The sequence below is a fragment of the Solenopsis invicta genome, chromosome 11 (genome assembly GCF_016802725.1).
Source record: "Solenopsis invicta isolate M01_SB chromosome 11, UNIL_Sinv_3.0, whole genome shotgun sequence".
Classification (NCBI taxonomy): Eukaryota; Metazoa; Arthropoda; class Insecta; order Hymenoptera; family Formicidae; genus Solenopsis; species Solenopsis invicta.
In genome coordinates this window covers 2,658,881-2,680,031 of record NC_052674.1, presented here as the reverse complement: position 1 = coordinate 2,680,031, position 21,151 = coordinate 2,658,881, and the positions used below count along the sequence as shown (strand labels likewise).

General features: G+C 36.6%; 1 protein-coding gene across 20 annotated transcripts in view; it reads right to left on the bottom strand.

The window, feature by feature from the left end:
* The window catches only part of LOC105194631 (forkhead box protein P1), a 322,192-nt gene that overhangs the window by 31,177 nt on the left and 269,864 nt on the right, over positions 1-21,151 (bottom strand). The window contains exon 1 of one of the 20 annotated variants that reach the window (XM_039454862.1): positions 1,135-3,911. The exons of the other annotated variants lie outside the window; for them this stretch is intronic. Coding sequence (XP_039310796.1) covers positions 1,135-1,305 — 171 coding nt within the window. The 5' untranslated portion in view covers positions 1,306-3,911. Of the gene's footprint in view, positions 1-1,134; positions 3,912-21,151 lie in introns of those variants that run through there. 20 annotated transcript variants of the gene reach the window in all.

Sequence of the window (21,151 nt, the reverse complement as noted above, 5' to 3'; positions counted from 1 at the left end):
GATACAAAGGATTGATTTTTACAATGCATAATAATATGAAAAACAGCACATTATGGGTATCTCGAAACCACTTTTTCAGCTATTTCAAGTAATTCAAAAAATTTCTAAATATTCATGAACTTACTTTCAAGTTTCTAAAAAAAAGTCTATATTTCATTTTGGAAATAAAAATGTATAACTTATTTATCGAAGATTAATCACACAAATTAAGTAAAATAGTTATTTCACTTACATTTTACAATAAATGTATATAAAAAGATAACTTTAGAATTTTCTTTAATTTACGTATGAAACTTTAAAAAAAATACACAAGCTCCAATTTTTTCAGAAAGTATAATTATTCAGGCGTAAAAAAATGAGTGATTTTCAGTAAGCCAAATAGGAAAAATCGAGTGCGACACTAAAATATTAAAAAAGCGTTTTTTAATATTTTAGTGTCAAAATAATGGTCAACGTTGTCTTGCTCGTAATACGATTCGACTTATCAATTTTGACTTACAAAACTTTTTTTTTAAATAAATAATTTAAAAAAAATGATTTTTAACGCACAGATATTCAGACATTGGTTTAAAATGGAAATAGAATATTTGAAACTTTTACAAAATTTTTACTTTTTACAAGAAAGCAACGTTGCTTACAGTCCTGGGTCACTGATGTCCAACACAAAAATGAATTTAGTTTATAAGGAAATTGATAATTTTCTTCCTTATAAAGATTTTTTAGAAGAGGATAAAGACTAAGATTTTGGGAAACTTACATCGACAGAAATTAAACGAACACGAATTATCCAGTTTAGGGAAAGGAACTGAAGCTACCAAAAAATATTTATTTAATTCATAGTACACACGATTGAATCATTCGTGTTTTACACATTTCTTTTCTTTGAAATACTAGAAGCACTTATTAATTGTAATATACTTTTCTTTAATACGCAGCCTTATAAATATTTTCAAAAGATGTTAAAGTATGTATGAATCACTTAAAAATGTTGTATACTAATAAAAATTATGAAAAATGGATCCTAACACTAACGATCCATCCGCGTGTAGTTAACAGCTATTTTATCTTTGCCTTCAGGTATGAAAAATTTTTATGTCGATTTATGCTGGTCTACAATGATTAGCAAGCACTTACGCAATCTCTGCAATTTAGCCAACCATCGCTTGGTCTTCTCGAATCAAGCATCCTGTCAGCCACCGAAGACGTTTGCGAAGACAAATTTAAAATACGTTTGCCTTCACACACGGTGCTACGAAACGATTGTCTTTCGGCCGAAAGGCCGTGTGTCTCTTGCAAATCCAGCATGCCGAGTCCTATGCTAATCTTATTTGTGTACGATTACGTATGTTTATAACATGCAAAGAAATTCCGCGGCGCGCGTTATCAGTGTTTAGTCAGGAGCGCCAGCGCGTGGCGTTTCAGGCCGAGTCTGCGAGGCAAAGGAAAGAAAGGAAAGGGAACAGAAAACGGTAGAGTCGCAGGCGGCGAAGGAAAACAGAAGTAAAGGCACTCGTAGAATTTGGTGCGTGTGAATGTACTGGAGCACATTCGAGCACTTTCGTTGTTCTTTTCGTTACAGCTATGCATTTCTACGCTTCACACAACCAAGCAGCTCAATTTCTTATTCATGCAATGGCGGTTATTATGCAAGTATTAGTATGTAGAATCAACGATTATTATTACTAAACATGATGGCATGTGGCAAAGCTTAGAATTTTAATTATTCGAATGAAATATGCATGATGTGTCATTATTCAACTTGTAAAAATAACAATGTTACTTTTTCTAATTACGAAAGTAACTAAGTATATATAACTAAGTGCTGAAGTATATGTATCAAGTTACTAAATATTTAAAGTCTCTTTACATCTATTTAAATACTTGCGAAGATTAGTGTACAAGATATAAAAGCTATTTTTTTACATTAATCGCCCGCAACCCCCATTGATAAAGAATACGAAACCATGTGCACTTTCAGATTCCGTGAGACATTATTTGCCCACCCGAAATTAATGAAATGCGACGATCGGCAGAACTGTTTAATCCACTTCGGTTCGCTACCAGTTCCCCGCAGAGGTCGACCTTTAATTCCTTAATTAATTCCAACCCCGTGTCTTCCTTAATGAAGAAACGAAGAATCTTAACCCGAAACCGCGACAACGCGGAAGGGATGACGAGTCTCGTTACTCGCGGAAACGTAAGAGTTTTCAGGGGGAAGCGGGTGGAGGGCAAAAAGGGGAAAAAGACGATAAAGTTCGACGTGTGTACACGAGGGGTGGGAAAGGGGAGGGGGAGGGAGAAGGGGCGGAGGAAAAAGATATAAGAGTGCGGAAGAATGAAAGTATAAGAGCCGACACTGAAGGACCATCGTCTACAGATAAGAGGGACTCCTAAGACTCTTTTAAGAAAAGGTTAAATAAAGGTCGGAGGCTGCGCTTGTTGTTGGCTGTTCAGATTCCTTCGACCCGCGTTCACCCCCTCGCGCGTCGTCATTCCCTCGCGGGTACCAGCGCGTAACCCTACTTATTTGAATCCCGGGGTGGCTTCTTCGAGTTCAACCCCCTCGCGCGGCCTCTCATATCTTTTATATATTAGAATTTTCACCAACGTTTCCTCGCAAAAGCTCCGCTCTGTTTACTGTTTGGATTTATTCCTTCGCTCTCCCGCCGCAGCAACCACTCTTGCCGAAACTCCCGCGGCTGTATATGAGTTCCTTAGGTACATCTTCGACGTGATACTTTCGGTTATCAACATTGCCGAACTCTCTATTACACCTATCTGGCTAGCTGGCATAAAGGTATCTTCGTCAAAATTAGGAATTCCAATCTCTGACTCGTCACTAGTTTTGCCAAATGCTGAACTAATCAGTTTTCATAAATGTACTGTAAAACAGTCTACAAAATTCAATCTTTTTTTATTTCATCATGAAGTGAGTTGAAACAATTCGAGCATGTCTTCAATTCAAAAAATTCGCCCTATTCAATCTTGAGACCGTGTCCAAACTGTCCGAAGTGTTAAATCACTTGATATCTCCGAGCATTAGGAAGAATGTTATATGAGATAAAAAATAAAATCCTTGAAAATGTAACAATAAGATATTTTCAAATTTAGAATTATGTATCAATCTAATTGTAGATATTTTAATAATCTGCATCTAACGAAGAAATGTTGAGAGAGATTTACTAAGTATCTTGTAGAAATTATGCATTCTGTACAAAAATGTAATATAATCATCTAATGGCGCAATTGTCACGATTTAATAACGAGCGATCAACGTCAATCGTTTTGTAATTGCTCGCTAAGCGGAAAGAAAGGAAGCTATCGATATCAGCCGATAGGCGGGAATGAATACAAAACGGGTATCGAAATTTCTGTTGTGTAGGCGATTGTTCGATAGCCGGTGAACCTCGGCCGTGTTTCAAACCGGTGGGATATCGTTAGATTTTAAACTCGTTACAGGCACGCTGTCAGGAGTGTTTATTCAGCGCGCTTTTCTGCATGTCGACGATGCGCGGACTAAACTACGTACATCGAGCCTCGTTCCATGCTTCGTGTGTGCAGACTCGCTCGCGTTACGGATACTTTTGCATGGAAAAAAAGCCAACGAAAAGAATTCGGACGTTTAAATTGATACCGCATCGACGATCTACTTGCACAATGAATCCAAATTAGATTCCATGTCGATTCTTTATTTGTATTTTGCATTCACCTGCCTATTTTGCTTCAGTTTTCATACACATAGCCGTTTTGTCAGGCATTCAATTGGTACAATTACATAAAAATTTTTCGAATTTAACTTTGTCTGAAAAGCGACATTTTAAATATATCACTTAATACACACATGAAATATTTGTATCTTGCATATTTCTGTTTTTTTTTATATTTTGTCAGTTACATATTATTTTAGTTAATAACATTTATATACAATTTTATTTTGTAATACACAATGCAATAAATGCTTTCTAAAAATATTAAAATGTATAAAAAATTCAACAATTTTTATATAATCTTGATTGAAGCGAGTTTTTCGCAACAAATTCTTTACAATATTTTGAGGAGAGATCGGTATTATCAATATTAAATTGATTAGGTTTAATATTGTGATATTATTACTCTGGTTCAATTTAAAAGCTGCGTTTCAAGAACGAAACGGCACACAGTTTGAAGAATTAGAAACTCACATAAGAAATATTTGAGCACTCTATTACGACCGTTGGCCTTTTTTCGATTCTAACTGTTGTACCATCTTACTTCTATTATTATTTTTATATACTTGTAAGAGTGATGAAAATTAATTACAAACACAAATAATCCATGGTATGTAGCAAGGTGCGTAAAATGCGTTAAGTGATGTAAAAGTTAATTATGTATCTACCAAAGTATTGATATATGAAAAAATCAAAAATGTCAAATTTAATTTAATTTTTATTGAAGAAAATAATCATTTCTTTATATAATATATTATAATAGATAAGAAATATGAAACGGCTATTCTCCAGTTAAATTAATTTAAATGTGTTACAAGCAACAATTACATGAACAGTGTGAGCAATATAAACATATGAAAATATTTCTAGACAGAGTCATACAAGGATAAGATAGATACCGTAAACATTATCATATATATGTACGAGGTGATTTCAAAAGTTTTACTCGATACTGCGGGTCCTCTCAAGATACAAAAGAATAATGGAATTAAAAACCGGAAGACCGCATTCTCAACTGGATTAACACCTGGTCCCCTAACTCGCTTTATCTCGCCGGAATTCTCTTCTGGGTTTCAGTCGTAAGAGCAAAAAGGGAAGAGAGTAGCGAAGGGCAAAACAAGGGCTGGCAAGGTGTCCCTGTCTCTCGTTTCGTATTCACGCGGTCGCGGGCCAATCAGAGACGCGTCTCTTTACACCCGCCTCCTGTTGACGTTTGTCATAATATTTTAATATTAAATCGCGTTACGGGCAGTCATGCGCTCGCATAATCAGACGTTACTCACTGGCCCGCAGTGTGTGTAAGAGTCTTACGAACGTGCGCGAGGGGAGAGAATGAGCAGACGCGACACGGGTATTCGACGTCCCCATCGTTTCGCGAGAAATGTGGAATACAAATTACCCCGCAGATTCCGATTCCCTGTCGCTATCATTGCCAAGTGTTCGAAGAGAGAACGAGAATTTTGGAATAATAAGTAACTGGGGACGATTGAAAGTGTTTGCTCGAAGCGCCCAACTTATGCGTTGGAGATGCAAACAATTGAAAATTTTCATATTTGATGTAACATCTATTTCACGTCCCTCTTTCTCTTCAAGAAACTTACACATTATAAATAATTACATTTTTAAATATAAGATGCACACATAGAGAGCGAGAGAGAAAGAGAGAGAGACCACGGTTGGTCGAACGAATTCGAGTTGCGCAATTGGAAACGTTCAATTCCCTAACGAAAGAGTGCCCCAGCAGCCCGAGTGAAATGTGTCCGCAACTTTTTGCACTTCTCATTCGCGCCGCGCCGCAAATGTCCGTCTCGGAGAAAATAATCGCGAGAGGTGAGTCGCGTACAGCTAGAAACGCCACTTACGCCCTTTCGGGGCGAGCGAAGGGACGTCCGCCGGGTGACTTGACGTCGCTTCTGAAAAGGACGTGCAATATTGAGAGGAATTAACGATTCCGCGGGCGTCCGTTTTGGTCCGACGGTCCGACGAACGTTTCACGTGCCGGCTGCGGAAAAGAGAAAAGGGGCGGAATTGCCTGGGCGGTGGTGCGGGCAGGTTTCCTGGGACGATTGACTAGCCGTGGCGCGGATATTTGGAGAATGGCTAGGACCAAGCGGACGGAATGTCTCTGGTCTCAATCGTTAACGGGCTGTGTACATTATAGATGGCCCCGTGATTGGTTCGTCAGCCTCTCAAAAACTCGAACTCATCGCCGTCGACCTCCTCCGCCTTCTCTCTACCCTCCCTCTCCCTCTCTCTCTCTCTCTCTCTCTCTCTCTTTCATTCTTCCACCGAGCCCTCAATGCCGGAGTTCCGGAGTTACCTGGTCGCCGTTACTCGTTTCGAAGGTTTATTTTAGTGCAGCGCGACGCGACCGAACGGATCACGATGACGACCCTGGACGGACTTCTATCGGAGCTGATTCTCCCGACTGACAATGTAGAAGCGCCCTTCCATTGGTATCAATTAGTACGATTCGCTAACCTTCGTTCGCCAGGATTCCGCGGCTCGGTCCGTTCTCTTGCAGAGTTTGTTCAACGTCTGACGGTGTCTCGGTCGTTACAAAAATTCTTGATTGAATTATCGTCATCGTTTGCTATCGCTGAATTGCGTGCGACAAAATTTTCGATAATACGATAATATGATATCATCAATTATTCAACCATAATTCTGAATATTATTGGAGCAATAGAGAAAAGTTTTAAAAAAACAAAGAAATCTTCGATAATATGTAATAACTAATGGTACTGTAATAATGTTACTAGTAATTGCTTCTTAATATAACGCGTATAATCCTACAGTTTTACACAATTATTTACAAATTTAGCTACACCCGAAAATAATTATGTTGAATCATTAATTATATTATGGACGACTAAGCACGTGAGCAGTGCTGCAAAAACTTTTAACATTCTAACAACTAGTTTGAGCGTTCTACATAATTATTTTGATGGTCTAACGAAATTATTCATAGAGCCGTAGCTAACTAAATTTTTAAATAATTTAGCAACAGTTCTATTCTTTCCGTGTATTTGAAAAGAAAATCTTTCATTGAAGATAAATACCAGAAACAGTTTATAGCCATTTCATAGCTCGTTTTAGCATATTCTCCACTTCAGGACAATTAATGGTGCAAATAATCATCGCGTCGGTTCTATCCGCAGGAAAATATTTACGCGAGTATTAAATATGTTTACGTTGCTCTTGACGTATTTTATAAATGAGGAAGGCCTTGTGTGAAAAAGAGTGGCCTTTCGGCGCTCTCGGAATAACGTGACGGACGCGGCGCAAAGGAAGAAACAAAGATCGCTGGCATTATGCAAGGTAAACGTTGCCCGCGGTATGCTCTCCCGTAGGTATCCGCTGTCTGTGTGTACAGGAATTAACGCATAGAGGTGTGGGACTGTCGCAGCTGGATAGGCGAGATACAGGAGATCGACGCTGTCCAGAGAGGATGAAACCGAAGAGGCGGAGGGAGCGAGAGAAAGTGTGTGCGTGCGGACCCGCGAGAGCGTAGGGCCGCCTACATCGACGTAGGGTGAGAAACGGATGAACAGAGAAACCGGGACAGAGGGTGCATCGGAGAGAGTAATTTCGACATTCTGCGGGTTTGCTTACATCCATCGGTTCAGTGATTTCCGCGTACGCGTCGCAAAATGTGCAACGTCGCGGCGTCGTACGTGTTGCCGCAGCGGCAATCTCCAATTTCTTCTCTCCTTTCGGCAGAATACGTGTTTCCGGCCGGATATACAAGCGATAAAAAAGAGGATTGGAGTGAATTTATACAAAGTTCTTCTCACATCTTGCGAGCCACACTTTGTTTGCTTCTTTGATTAATTTTTCGACCTCTTTTCAGTAAAATGTTGTAAAAAGGTTCATCACGTAATTTGTCATGTTAAATATTTCGATAATTATTGTTTTTTCAATTGCTTACTCTTACAAAAATTCAAATTAAATTTCTGCAAGGGTAGTTCTTAAAAAAGACTTTATTTCGAATCATTCGCAATTTAAAGCTACAAGTTATGTTTCAAAATTATTTTATGTAGATGTGTAATTATTAAATCTTAATCATATATATTATTATCGTTATTATCGTGAAACTCGTGATAACAATTAGAAAATGGCAAGTTTATAATTCTTGAGAATAGAAATGAAAAAAAATGAGCAAAATAAAATTTTATTTCTATATATAATACATGAAACAATCTGTTGTTCCATCGAAACAATATTTAAAGTTTCTCTTCCAGGAAACAGAGAACTAAATGGATCCTTAGGCAATGGCCAGGTAATCTCTTCGCGCCGGAGGAGGTTGTGTTTTACTTTCATTCCGATTAATAATTCAGTATCAATTAGTGGCCGTTTGAATTATGAAGAGACCTTTCTTCGCTCCTGACTTTCCGGCTGGCGGATCTCGTGGCTTCCTTGCCAAAGGAACGAAGCAAAAAAACACGAGAGGTCGACGGGATACTTGCGCTCGGATCTCGCGCGCGGCGTATTGCGCGCCCGCCCCGTGTTTTTGATTAAATTAAGTCAATTGCCGTAATAAGTGCGCCAGCACATCTAAAGCGTATGCTTTTACTTGATTAAGAGATAATTATTCGAAATGTTAAGGGTGACAAACTTTTAGGTAATCTTCCAGCTCTTTTCCTCGGTGGAAATTTTCCATCGCGGACGTAAAATCAAATCTAATAAGTGCATGTATATGTAACTTCAAGTTGAGTCACAATAAAAAGACCGCGACGGTGAAATCAAGCCGCGTATCAAGAAGGATGCGTAAAACGTACGATAAAATGCGCTTCATGTTTTAAAACTCTTTTCTACGTCCATTTTCCGAAAAAAGGTAGCTCAAACAGTGCCACGAAGGAACAACAGTTTTCAGACTCCCGTTGTAGTTGTACAAACACCGTTAGACTTCCCCGTTACATCGAACGCGATATTGTAATATCGAGCAGCGGCAAACACGACTTCTATTAATTCCATTTTCGCAAAGATACAGTAGATTAACGAAGGATAGTCGAGGGGGTAGCGAACGAATAAGGGAGGGAGGAGGAGGTATATATAAAGAGAGAGAAAGAGAGAGAGAGAGAGAGAGAGAGAGAAGAGAGACCGCTGAAAGAACATGCTGGACCGCTAGAAGCCCTCGCTGATGCAGTGGAGGAAAGGAAAGGCTGACGAAGGCAAAACCGCCCCTGAAAAGTCTCAGGGGTGGAAAAGACTGGGACGATGGTTACCGCCAAGTGGATGTAATTTTTCCGTTGTTTGATTTTCATTAACGACTTGTGGCCAACGCGGACTGGCAACAACGTAGCTCGAAGGCAGGGGAGGTCCAAGAAACGGGAAATTATGCTCCACCAAACAGATGTATCCTTTATTTCATTTTCTTCGGCGAATGTAGTCGAAAGTTTATTCCCGCCGCCAGAGGCGGCTACGCGCTAATGGCGAAAGTCAGCAGGAAACAAAATATCTCTCGTGTTTTATCGCTCGGCATTATCGTCCAGCTGCAAAATATCCTGAAATAAGGTCAACGAGGAAGCTACGAAACGAGGTATATTCAATATCGGAGACAGAGTGGCATAATAAAACGAGAAAATCAATTTGACAACCTTTAGTTTGGACAGTTCCTTCGAACGTAATCCAATCAAGAAAAGCTTCAGTTGTTAGACAGGTAGATAGAGAGATACATAAATATAATTTTATTTCAGGATTATTAATTTAAATATTCTTTTGCGTAATATATCCCAGAAAAGTGATACGAAATTTACGTAACTTGTCCAAATAATGTTTTTAATTTAGAAGAGTAAAAGAGACTTAATACAAATTTAGATAATTTCATAATTAATTAAATTTTAAAAGAGAGCTTAATATTATGACAACTTGTAATATTTTCGTTATTAAGTGACGAATTCTCATGATTACTTACGAAATTGTTATAAATACATTTGTCGCAATTAATATGATATTAACTTTTAAACGGCCGGCATTGGACCTATTATAATTCCCTTAGAAAATTCCCGAAATATTGTACTTATATCTTCGATACAACCTATATAATAGGGAGTCCTCCGTAGCGTCTATATTTAGACTTTCCGGCCGTCTAAAGGTTAATACAATAACCGACATTTGTCAAAAATAATTTTTACTTTTAGGCATTTCAAAAACTTTTTAACACCTAATGCTAATTTTACATTAAATTTGGTAAATCTTAATATATTTTCGCATTATAATAAAATTAAATATGTAAGAAAATATATATGTATGTATAAAAATACCGAGACTAAAATCAAGAGACTATCATGCTCATATCGCAAGAGAATTAATTACTTTTTTCTGTAACTCAAAAAACAAAAAAATCACTTTGTTCATTTTGTAATCTAAGCGTAGAACACGTGTTTCCCGTATGTATCGGAAAAGCATGACATAAGGACATATGTAAACAGGAAACTATCGAGCCGGCTGTCTCTCTTCCTCTGTCGAGAAAGAGCAGCCCTCGCGCGATTTTCCCAAAAAGGCCACGCGGACGCGATAAAAAAAAAGGCGCGGAGTGAATAATGGAAAGTGGCGAATTCCTTTTCTGGTAGTCGCGGGGCAGACGAGCTCCATTAAAGGTCTCTAAATCCCCGACGTATCCCGCCCCCTCGCGCTACGCGATTCACTCATCCCTGCGACCCCCCGAGCCCTCTCGTAACCCCGCCGCGTACATGGACGGATCATGACCCAGCATACGGGCGTTCGCTTTTGCTCGTAGACGCATATTTATTCGCAGTCCATTTTGGTTTGTTTGCACAAACGAGAGAGTCCGTCAGGCCGACGACGGACCTCCGACCGCCGCCGCCGCCGTCGCCTGGTCGCCCCACTTTTCCGGGCACTTCGCTTTTGCATTCCTATGCCCGCCCCCATCCGGGGGATAAAAAACACAAGGGAAGCTGATCGTCCATGTCCTTGACGTACTTTCATGATCACTTGCGAAATCGCGTCGTGAGCCTTTCAAATATACTTTTACAGCATTTGAGATGGTTTCGTCTAACGATATGATCTCTATTTTTACCCTTTATTATAGAACACTATCCTGATTACGGCAATATTTTTCACAAGAAATTCTTTGTAATGTTTTAAGATGCTAATAAGCATCTCGAAACATTGTAAATAATTTATTGGCTAATTAGCATCATTGTCGAACTGATAATCAATTATTTTATTTATTTCCAACTTTAGTTCATAATCGCATTTCAAGTCTGACAGTAATCGGTATGTAGCTTACAGAATTGAACATGCATTCAAAATTTCATATAAATTAAATAAAAATATTATTAGCAACCAAGATCCATATTTGGCGCTTCTCTGCATATTTACATTTGATTCAACCGATATATGCCAATATAATAATAATTTTTACTAGAATTATTATTATATAAAACAAAAATTTATAATTTTAATTAAATTGTGAAACAAACTATTACAAGTGTGTAATCATGCGAGCAAAATTCAATTAAAATTCTCTTGATATTATTTCTCGTAAAATATATTTTTCTGCTCGCGAAAAGAACATATCTTAATGACAAATAATAGTGACGCAAAAGAGAAGCGCGATTAAGAAGAACATGGTACGCAAAGGGTTGGAGTATTCGCAAGTAACGTCAAACCGTTTTGAATTTCAAACCCGACGCGGTTGGAATATCGGATGAGATTGCGGTTAAAAATTGTACGGTATTACTTAAGCCTCGTCTCGCCGAACTCGAGGAGTTCTTGATGATACAATTAAGTCGGGCAACAGCGGATTTTCTGACTCGGAAAATTATCCAATATTTTTCACGCGCCGTGGGAGGGTACGTCGCCAGCCGAGGGACGAGCAAAGGGTGAGAAAAATGCCAGGTTGTTCCGTCATGCTCAGGAATTAGAAGCGAAAGGGGGTGCGAGAATATTGAGAGGAGTACAAGGCGCCTTTAGATAGGACGAAAGGGTAGCTTTCTTCTAATAAAAAGTGGACCTGCTAAGACGTTTTTCCCGACGAGAATGAAAGGTGCTTGCAACACTTATTGTTAGCTTAAATAAAATTGCCCTTTCTCGACATCATCGCGATATAGAGACGATAAAAAGATCTACTTACGTGTTGCAATGTCTATGAACGTAATTTTCAACTATTCTAATTATTCTATAGCGCATCGAGTTCTACGGATATACATGTATATAGAACATCGCGTCTTTTATTATTCCGTCGCAAAGATGCAGTCTATAGTACGCGAGCAGTATATACACGCCTCGGAAAATTATCCGATTTACATTAAATGTTATCGATTTATCGTTGGTACACATGCGCTTTGGAGAAGAAAATTTAACCCTTTTCCTACTATCTAGGGTATTTCGTGTCCGACCAATTCTTGTCTATATAAGTTTCTCGCAAGTTCGATGGATTATTAAATTATATACTACATTTTTCATTATTTTCTAAAATAAAGTTTTAACATGTTCTACAAACCTGAAAGTACGTTCGTAAATTTTTAAAGATTTCTTTAACCATTTTAAATGAATGAAAAAATAAACAGATTCGAGATACCCAGAGTGATAGGAATGAAGCATTGTTTTGAGCATAGTATCGTAAAGATTAATTTTAAGATACGTGCACGAAAAAAAATTCTTTGCAGTTAATTGTGGTTCATTAAAACTTTATTTACTACTGTGCAAAGAGAATTTGCCATTGTTGTGATACTATATCAATTTCTTAGCAAAATATATTTGCCTGCAATAATCATATTGATTACAAACTGCAATCTACTACTTTAGCTAACAATCATGAGGTATGAAACAATTTTTATTCAATTTATTAATTATTAGTTTCTAAATTAGGGATAATTAATTTAAAACTGAAAAATATGTCGCTATGCGTTTTGTTCATTTTTAAACAGATAAATGTTACACGAAGGTGGAACGCAAATTTAGTTCTCAAAATAAGTATATTTTTGACTAGTGAGTGATCTTTATCGCAACACGAAAGCAATGTGTGATAACTGGGTTGCGGTCGAAGTACTCTAAATCATATTACCTCATATATATACATTGGAAATTTTAATATAATAAGATTTTATTCTTTATTTATCAAATTATGTTGAATAAGCAACAAGAAAATTCAGTGACTTTTTTAATGTTATGTATAACTTTTAGATAAAACAGAAATTGGAAAGAAAAAGAGAGAAAAGGGGAGAATGCATTATAGAAGGCTAAAACGATTACCGTGTTTAATATTCATTTCATTCGCTGTCTTGAATATTAACGTCGATATAAAGTAGAGGGCGTTTTAGAAAACTCTAGAGCGCGAGCGCGGAAAAATGTACACGTTGTATATAAATAAAATGAACGAAGAGACTTTTTCAAATGAGCATTACCATCTCTTTTATATTGAGACACAATAAAACTGTTACTTCTTGAAATTGCATTAGCCCCATCGCTTGTGTTTAATCGGTTTGACTTAGCAAGATGAAGAAATTATTTGATTTTCACGACGCGATGGATTAAATAAAATTAAATTTCAATCCACCGCACATTCCTTTTAGAAATTGAAACCACTAGGTAGAATATTTTCAGAGAACAATTTTAGCTTGAATAGATACTCTTGTCAGTTTGGAATCGTGTGACCAAATAAGCAAACCTACGGTAATCCGTGAAAATGATTATTTTCAGTTGTCTAAATACGTTCGAAGTTTCTTCGGACGCAATTAGCAGATAATTGAAGATCCTGTGTCTTTCGCAATTTTTCAATGCCTCCATTGATTAACTGAGAATCGATTTTGTGTAACGATCAATAAAGCGCAGAATATTCTCTTCTGTATTCCAAAAATTTAACAATTTGACACTTGATTTATTGTGTCAAGTAGTAGAGAAGTGCGAGATTTTTGAAATCACGTTTCTCTAATGGAGGAGAAGAGAAAGAAGTGGCGGTGCCGGCAGCCTCTTCACCTCGCGCTCTCCTGTTTTTCGTCGCTAATTCGCCGAGAATTGCGTTGCGCCGTTCCCGCTCCCGAAAGCCGCATTTGTATTCAGTCGACGGCGTCGGCCGGATCGGGGGTGCGCTCTCGAGATCGCGGCAGATGAGGTGCTTTAAAAAGAGAAAAGGAGTAAACGCGCGCGCGAAACGCGGCCGTGGCCGTGCGGGAGGAGCGGGCGAGATGAATAAGAAGGAGAGGAAGACGGGGGTGGCTACGAGAGCAGAGGATCTCGCGTATTTCATATGCGGGGGGCTGTTTTGCTTGGCCTCGGCAATATTATTACCATATTTTTCGCATAATGCGCTCGCGTGTATGTCTCTTATTTCACGCGACACCCTCTCGCTATGCGCTATCGCGACAAGGAGCGGCGGGGAACGTGATGCATTTTAACGTCTTATCATTTCGTTGTTCGTCCCATGTATCTTTTTATGCGCTATCTGCGATGCACCGATGAAAAGTTTATGCGCTACGGTCATACAGGGCATCGGAATTCGTCATTGACCCAGCATTAAATGTAAGCATTTTGATAAAGTATTTTCTTTTATTCTTTATCGCAAAAGTGTTTGTGCTCTTTGATATTAAAGTACAAGATTAATATTGGGAAATGTAACTGAAACCAAAAAATGTAACAGAAATATTTATTTAAAATATGTATCTATAAAATACTAATTTAGAATAAATATTTTGTGTAATAAGTATAAAGAAGCAAATAGTATTTAACATTTATATATGCATTTACTTGAAATAAGACATTTATTTTACATTTCAATGTCACGAATAAATGAGTTTTTTTATTTTCTATTGTTTCATTTAATATTTTCTTTCTCTTAAGAATACAAGACCGAAAATAGTAAGATAAAACAAATAAAACAGTACATAAATAACACCAGTTTTTCTAAACCAAATAGCTAGGTAATCACAAGTGAAATTATTATAAATGTTTATAGAAATTGAATTATATCAATATATACTCATGAGATATATGCTGTTTTTTATTTTAGTATTCTCTATTTTTAAGAAATAAAAAATAATAAATAAACAATAGAAAACTTATTTATGATATCAAGGTGTAAAATAAACACGTTATTTCAAATATACGTAATTGTATATAAAATTGTTGAATAGTGTTATTGCTTTTCAAATATTTATTACGCAAAATATTTATTTCAAATATTTTTAATAGATGCATTTTTTAAATCAATAAATATTTTTATTAAATCTATTTTAATTTTCCCCTAGCTCTGTAAAAAATACACGAAAAATAGAGCAAAAATAAATTAAAAATATTAAGTTAAATATTACTTTAGATATATTAAAAAAAAGAAAAAACTTTTAAAAAAACAGCAAGGCATTATTGTTAAATATCATCTAAAAAATTGAACACTTGAGTCAAAATATATTGCAGCATTACCTACGTATTAATATTAGTAGAAAGTTTTTGTTATAAAAAATTGACATATTAATAAAAAAAAACTTTACCAGGAGATCAAGATTTCTCCATGGAAAAAGTCAGAATTTAAAATACACGCGACCCTATGAAAAATTTTAATGCTCTTCTCCATACATAATATATCCGTTCTACGACACGAAAAAAAAAAATGTGAAATCGCAGAGTCATTTTCCGAACATTTACCAAGGCACTTCGGGCAATACTTCACCCCCGAAAGCGGAAGGGATAAAATTTTAGAGTCGCGCAGCCACGGAATGATGGGAAAGCGTGCGGGAATGACGCGTCGAATCGTAGCGTAGCTTTCAATACAAGCACGAGGATGAAAGTGAAGAAAGCGGTACAGAACGGAGAATTGAAACTACTAGCATTTCCCTCGTTCCACCTCGTGCACGGTCCGCGGAATCTATTCGTGTGTAGATTCCGGAAAATTATGGTCGATAAAGAAACAAATTTCGAATTCCGTCGAAACGGCACGTTATAAACATTATTCCGCTTGTAGCGGGATTCTCACCGCCAACCCTCTCGTATTGATGTTTTCTCGAGCACCCTCGAACGTTTCGAGCGTCATCATCCCTTTAACTTGAATATGATTTTCGAGTGCTCCTGCGTGTGCGATAAACAACGTGCGGATACGGCGAACGATCGCAGAGCATCAACAAGGTTCGATAGGTTAGTAATTTTATTAGCAATCCCGAATCTCATTTTTTTGTCAAAATATTTTATCATATTTAAATATATTCGTCACTTTCATACTTATACGTGAAATTGCAATAAAAGTGAAATAAAAATTACAACGGACATACAAAAACACACACACACACACACACACACACATACATACACAGGCGAATATTTATCTCAAATTGCATAAAAAATTTAATCATAATTACGGCAAAATTAACACTTCAAACTTTCATTTGCTTTCGCTTACCTACAAGACCGAAAAAGTAGAAAGTTTTGAAACGGTTTGGAAATACTCGAGTACAAGCTCACCTGGAAATAAAGAAAGCTCGTGTTACATATCAATATTGATTTAAATTCATTTGTAATATTAAATCTAATTTATTTTCACATAATTAAAAAGTAGGAATTTTCGTATCATCGCTTAATCGTATCATAGCTTAATGAATTTTAATAAAATTTAAAAAAAATAACATAATATTGACATATATTATTATTATTCAAATTATGTACCGGTAAACAAATGTCTATTAAAAAAATAGCATTTGCCTATAGAAATCAATAAAGACTTTTCAGCTCAAACAAACAGAACGCCGCGCAAGATCTCTATCTAAACGTCCATATTGCGTAAAAAGTACAGCCATGTGTTCCGAGTTATTTATACAAGCAGGGCGCGTTATGTGTTCGCACATACTATGTAGTTTTGTCTAGATAAACAATTGCGTAATGCAGAACGAACGAGAAAAAAAGATATTAAATAAATAATAGAGAAACTGCGAGTTACATAGTTACAAAGAAAGATGTGAACACATCTGTAAATATTAAATATTCAATTCTGCTAATTCAATTTTTATAAATACGATATTCATAAATTAATTTTCTTAATTTGTGATTTTATTTGCGTGTGTTAATTTCAAATTTTAATAGCGTGTCTATTAAGAAATTTTATCATGGATATAAATTTTAAAACGATATATTTGGTATTTTTTAAGCAGACTAATTATGTTAAAGAAATTAATACAACGAGAAAAAAATAAAAATATTTAGTTCGATACGATCAATTAAATATTGATTCAATAAATATTTAGTTACTCAAAAAAAGATACAACATGTTTATGTCAAGTATTCAAATTTAACCAAAAATTAATTAAATCAATGCAATATTTAGTTGCACGTATAAATATTCAAATAGTTTTTCAACAAATTTTTTTTCTCTGTGTAGCTAAATTTAATTAAATTTTGCTTCTGACTAGTAATTATAAAATAGAAAATATTTATCAAATTGTTTTTAGAATTAAAAAGTCAATGTAATGATCAATTATGTTCAATTAATGTTCAATTACCTATTATTTTAAAACGCGAACACATATGCTATGCACGAATAATAAAGGAACACCGAAAGAAATTGAGAGAAAGCTTTTAATCACAAGTTTCCGAAGTACCTGAAGTTTTTGAAATTTCTCAAGTTTCTGCTTAAAGTAGGTATACACGTCTCACTCGTTTACAATCGATATTTGACTTCACGACCGGATACTTTATCACCGAAGCAGAGGTGAGTTAGAGTGGACTTTGTTTCTAACGGGACAGAAAATGATGAAGACATGAATGGAGGTACCCGAACGACCGTTGGTCCCAACAGGGTGCTTAAGTAAAAATATTTAGGCCGTTATCGAATCGATCCCGCACGTGACCCGAGCTACTTAGCGAGTGTCTCGAAGCTTTGTCTCAATGGACGGCGCACATTGCGAGGTACATAAATTCTTAATTCCGCACACTTTTTTCTTCAAATGCAACTTAAATCATATACTAAAAACTTGGATAACTAATTCTTATTTAATAATTATTATTACATTGTAAATTCCTGATAAAGTTTCTCTTAAAAAGAAACGATTTGGTCAATTCAACCCCCCGTAGCTGATACCAAAATCTGTACCACAATTATTGACACTAAATCTTTGAGACCCATTTAATTTATATTAACTGATTAAATGGCACTAATTAATTTCAAGGAATTAAAACGATATAATAACTTGTGTAAAAAAGACTAAATGTTAAATTTATTTTAATAACACTAATTCAAAATTTGTAATTAATGATAGGTCCAACAGACTCAAATATTAGAGATAAACAACAATATTGGAATTGCGATGTCAAAATTAGAACAATAAAAATATGGTAAATCGAGCAATACTTTTTAAATCAAATAGACCTTCAGAAGTCAAAGCAATTGCGACAGAGAGAAAAGCGAATATACGGAAGTACTAAGACTCCTCCTAAGTCGTTTATAGATTCTATAAGGGGGCAGTTTATATGCAGCCTACGGATGGGGTCAGCATGGTAGAAGATATATATTTTTCAATATAACACGCGGGGGACCGGCGGCTCGGACTGTGCGAATCGCTCGACAGAGGATTCGAAGGAGGATTCGAGCAGGAGTCGATGTTATTTTTTATCTTTATTAGATTGCCGGATACCCGTTAGTTGAGGTTCGACGTGCTACGGACGAACGTGCATGAATATCAAGTGCCGGGTAACACGTGGCGCATTTTATCGTCTGCTCCCGGCGACTCGAGTATATCCTCCGACCATAACGGACTCCACCCTGTGTCAACCCTTTCGATAACGGACTAAGAAATCGCGTAATTAACTCATAAACATTTCGCAATCCATGGAGACAAATTCAAACACATGCGCTACAATTTCTATAAAATTATTTTGCAGTTATCGCAATCTTTTTCTAGAAAAAATCAACCGCTATCATTTATTTTCCAGAATTACGTGTATTTTTGTCTAATGACAGGAATGTGAATTTCTAATTGCACATTGATATGAAGGCAACAACTTTTCTCATCAATTTTGACATAGATAAGCTGCAATTACATTTTAAAGAAGGCGGATGGGCCCGCCGCGCGTTTGAACGATAAGAAAACGTAGACGGATGTTTGTTTGGTGGGCCGTTAATGTCGCCGTGTGTATTGTTTACAGAATAACCGCCCGCCTTGCCCGCCAGCGGCGGTATGTCGATATTGAGAGAGTCTACGCGGCGGTGTCTTCCTTTGAAAAATACTCAAGGTAAACTCGCATGTTGATTGTATGTTCAGCCTGTGAGAGGGCGAGCTCGTGTGTAAAGAGCGCCTCTCGGTGGAATTTCCAGGACGTTACATCGGCTCCTTCCAAAGTACTTTAGTTTCCGTGGGAATCATAATCCCAGTTGTGAACGACTCTGCGAGTTATCGAGGAATTTGCAAACATAAGGGTCGCTTGGAAATCTCGCCAATCGGAATCTCGTCGGCCTCGAGTGGGTCAAAGTCTTCGATTTTGTCTCGCAAAGAAACGCGCGAGAGACAGATTGTTACCATTGCGCGAGCATGAATTTTATGGACAACGTGCAAAAATATAGATTTCGCATCAGTTTGGATATCGATATTTGTTATAAGCTTTTCTGTAACATGGTGCGAAAGGTGTGACTTAAATTATTTAGAAAACCCGGCCTAAAGCGTACCTGCGGTCTCTTAAATCGTATCATTTACGAAAATATCGAATTCATGAATTAAAGTAATGAAAAATATAAGGGATTAACCAATATTTATTTTATTAACAATTTTTCGAAAAAGCGCTCAAATATTTAATAATTAATAAATAAGTAATAAAAAAGTAAGAACATCGAAATAAAACTGGCTTGAATTTATTTTCATAACTAATATATTGTTATTCAGAGCAACTATTAGTGTTACTATTGTCACTTTTCAATCTTACATTAGTATTATTTTTTATAGTAAAATTAAAAGTAGTACTAATCGGAAAACTGATAGAGTTTATAAAAATATTGATTTAATTTTTGTAATAATCTTAAATGTGTATATACAATAAATGTGAAATATTCTACAATAAGCCTTCTTTCATGAAAATATAACAATTCAAAATGAAGTGCATAAATACGCGTTATTATCAGTTGTTGTTGATAAAAAATTTACATCAAATATAAATAATTTTAAAAAATGCTGATAGTATGCACAAAATAAAATGAAACTTGTTAAAAGTTTTGTTTATGTTACTTATTTCTTATTTATTTTCTATTTTTGTTACTAAATGCTAATTATATTAAGTAAAATTGTAACATAATGAATGGTTACGTTTTAGAAAACCGGTACGCATTCAGTAACTTTCCCCTCCTATATTTTAGTATTCGGTAATACACTAGTTAATGTGAAAATAATTGCATGGCCAAGAGAACGATATAATTTTGAGGAATCTTTCAAACAGCTTAGCCCGTATACTCCCCCGTGTCGCTCAAAATGCGTATGAACGTACCGGCGGACATTAATTAATGGAGACGTAACGAGTGGGCGTAGCCGGGGACTAATATGCGAAATAAATCTGCGGTAATAGTAAGTAATTTGGCCAATAAGTCGATAACAAATTGGGTTTGCCAGCGGCAGTGCGCGGCTCCCTTAATGGCAGGCAAGTGACCGGATCCACCCCCTTGGACACCCACTGCCCTTTCACCCGTTCGTCGACCATGCAGAGCCACCCCCGCGTGCGCGTCGCCTTTCATCCCCTCCTTCACGTGCTCGAGAAGTACCCCCTTTCGCTGGCATATTCAATATTTCACAGACTCGTAATATAGGAAACTTTTGTTTAAGCTATAAAGTCAAAGGGGTGGCCGACGAAGGATGGCCATCGTTTAGTGGACGTTGCCGTGTCGGAAGCAACGAGGCATACATCTGAGAAAACAGAGCAAAGCCTTTAATTACAAGACACGAAACGCGATACATAAACTTTTTATATTAAAAGCATAAATAATTTTATAACTTAAAGTAATTGAATTATAATTTGGACAGATATTAAAACTTGACATCAATTTTTTTAAGAATATCTAATTATTTAACTTTATTCAATGTAAAAATACTATCAATCTACACATCATCGATAACTTCATTTAAAGTCTCAAAGTATACTATCCGTATACTTTTAACATAATCCAATGTCCAACTAGATAGCGATGTATCGATGGATGCAACGGATTCGAAAAGTAGCGCCTTTCTTTATTCGAAGACGAAGAGGCATAAAGAAAGCCCGCTGGTCAGTCGTAATGAATAATGTCCACATCTGTTCGGGACATCCCATCAGTAACTGCCCCTTCGCCCCCACCTTCTATACTTCCTCACCTTGGTGCTCACCCTAAAAACCATTTCCACCCCATCGCTGCTTTCTCACCCGATTTCGCTGCATATCAAATTATGGAGTTCTGAATGGCCGATCGTCGCCTGCTGCTGCTTGTGATATATTTGGATATATTAAATTTTTTTCGTACTGGACACCTAACATACACATCTACG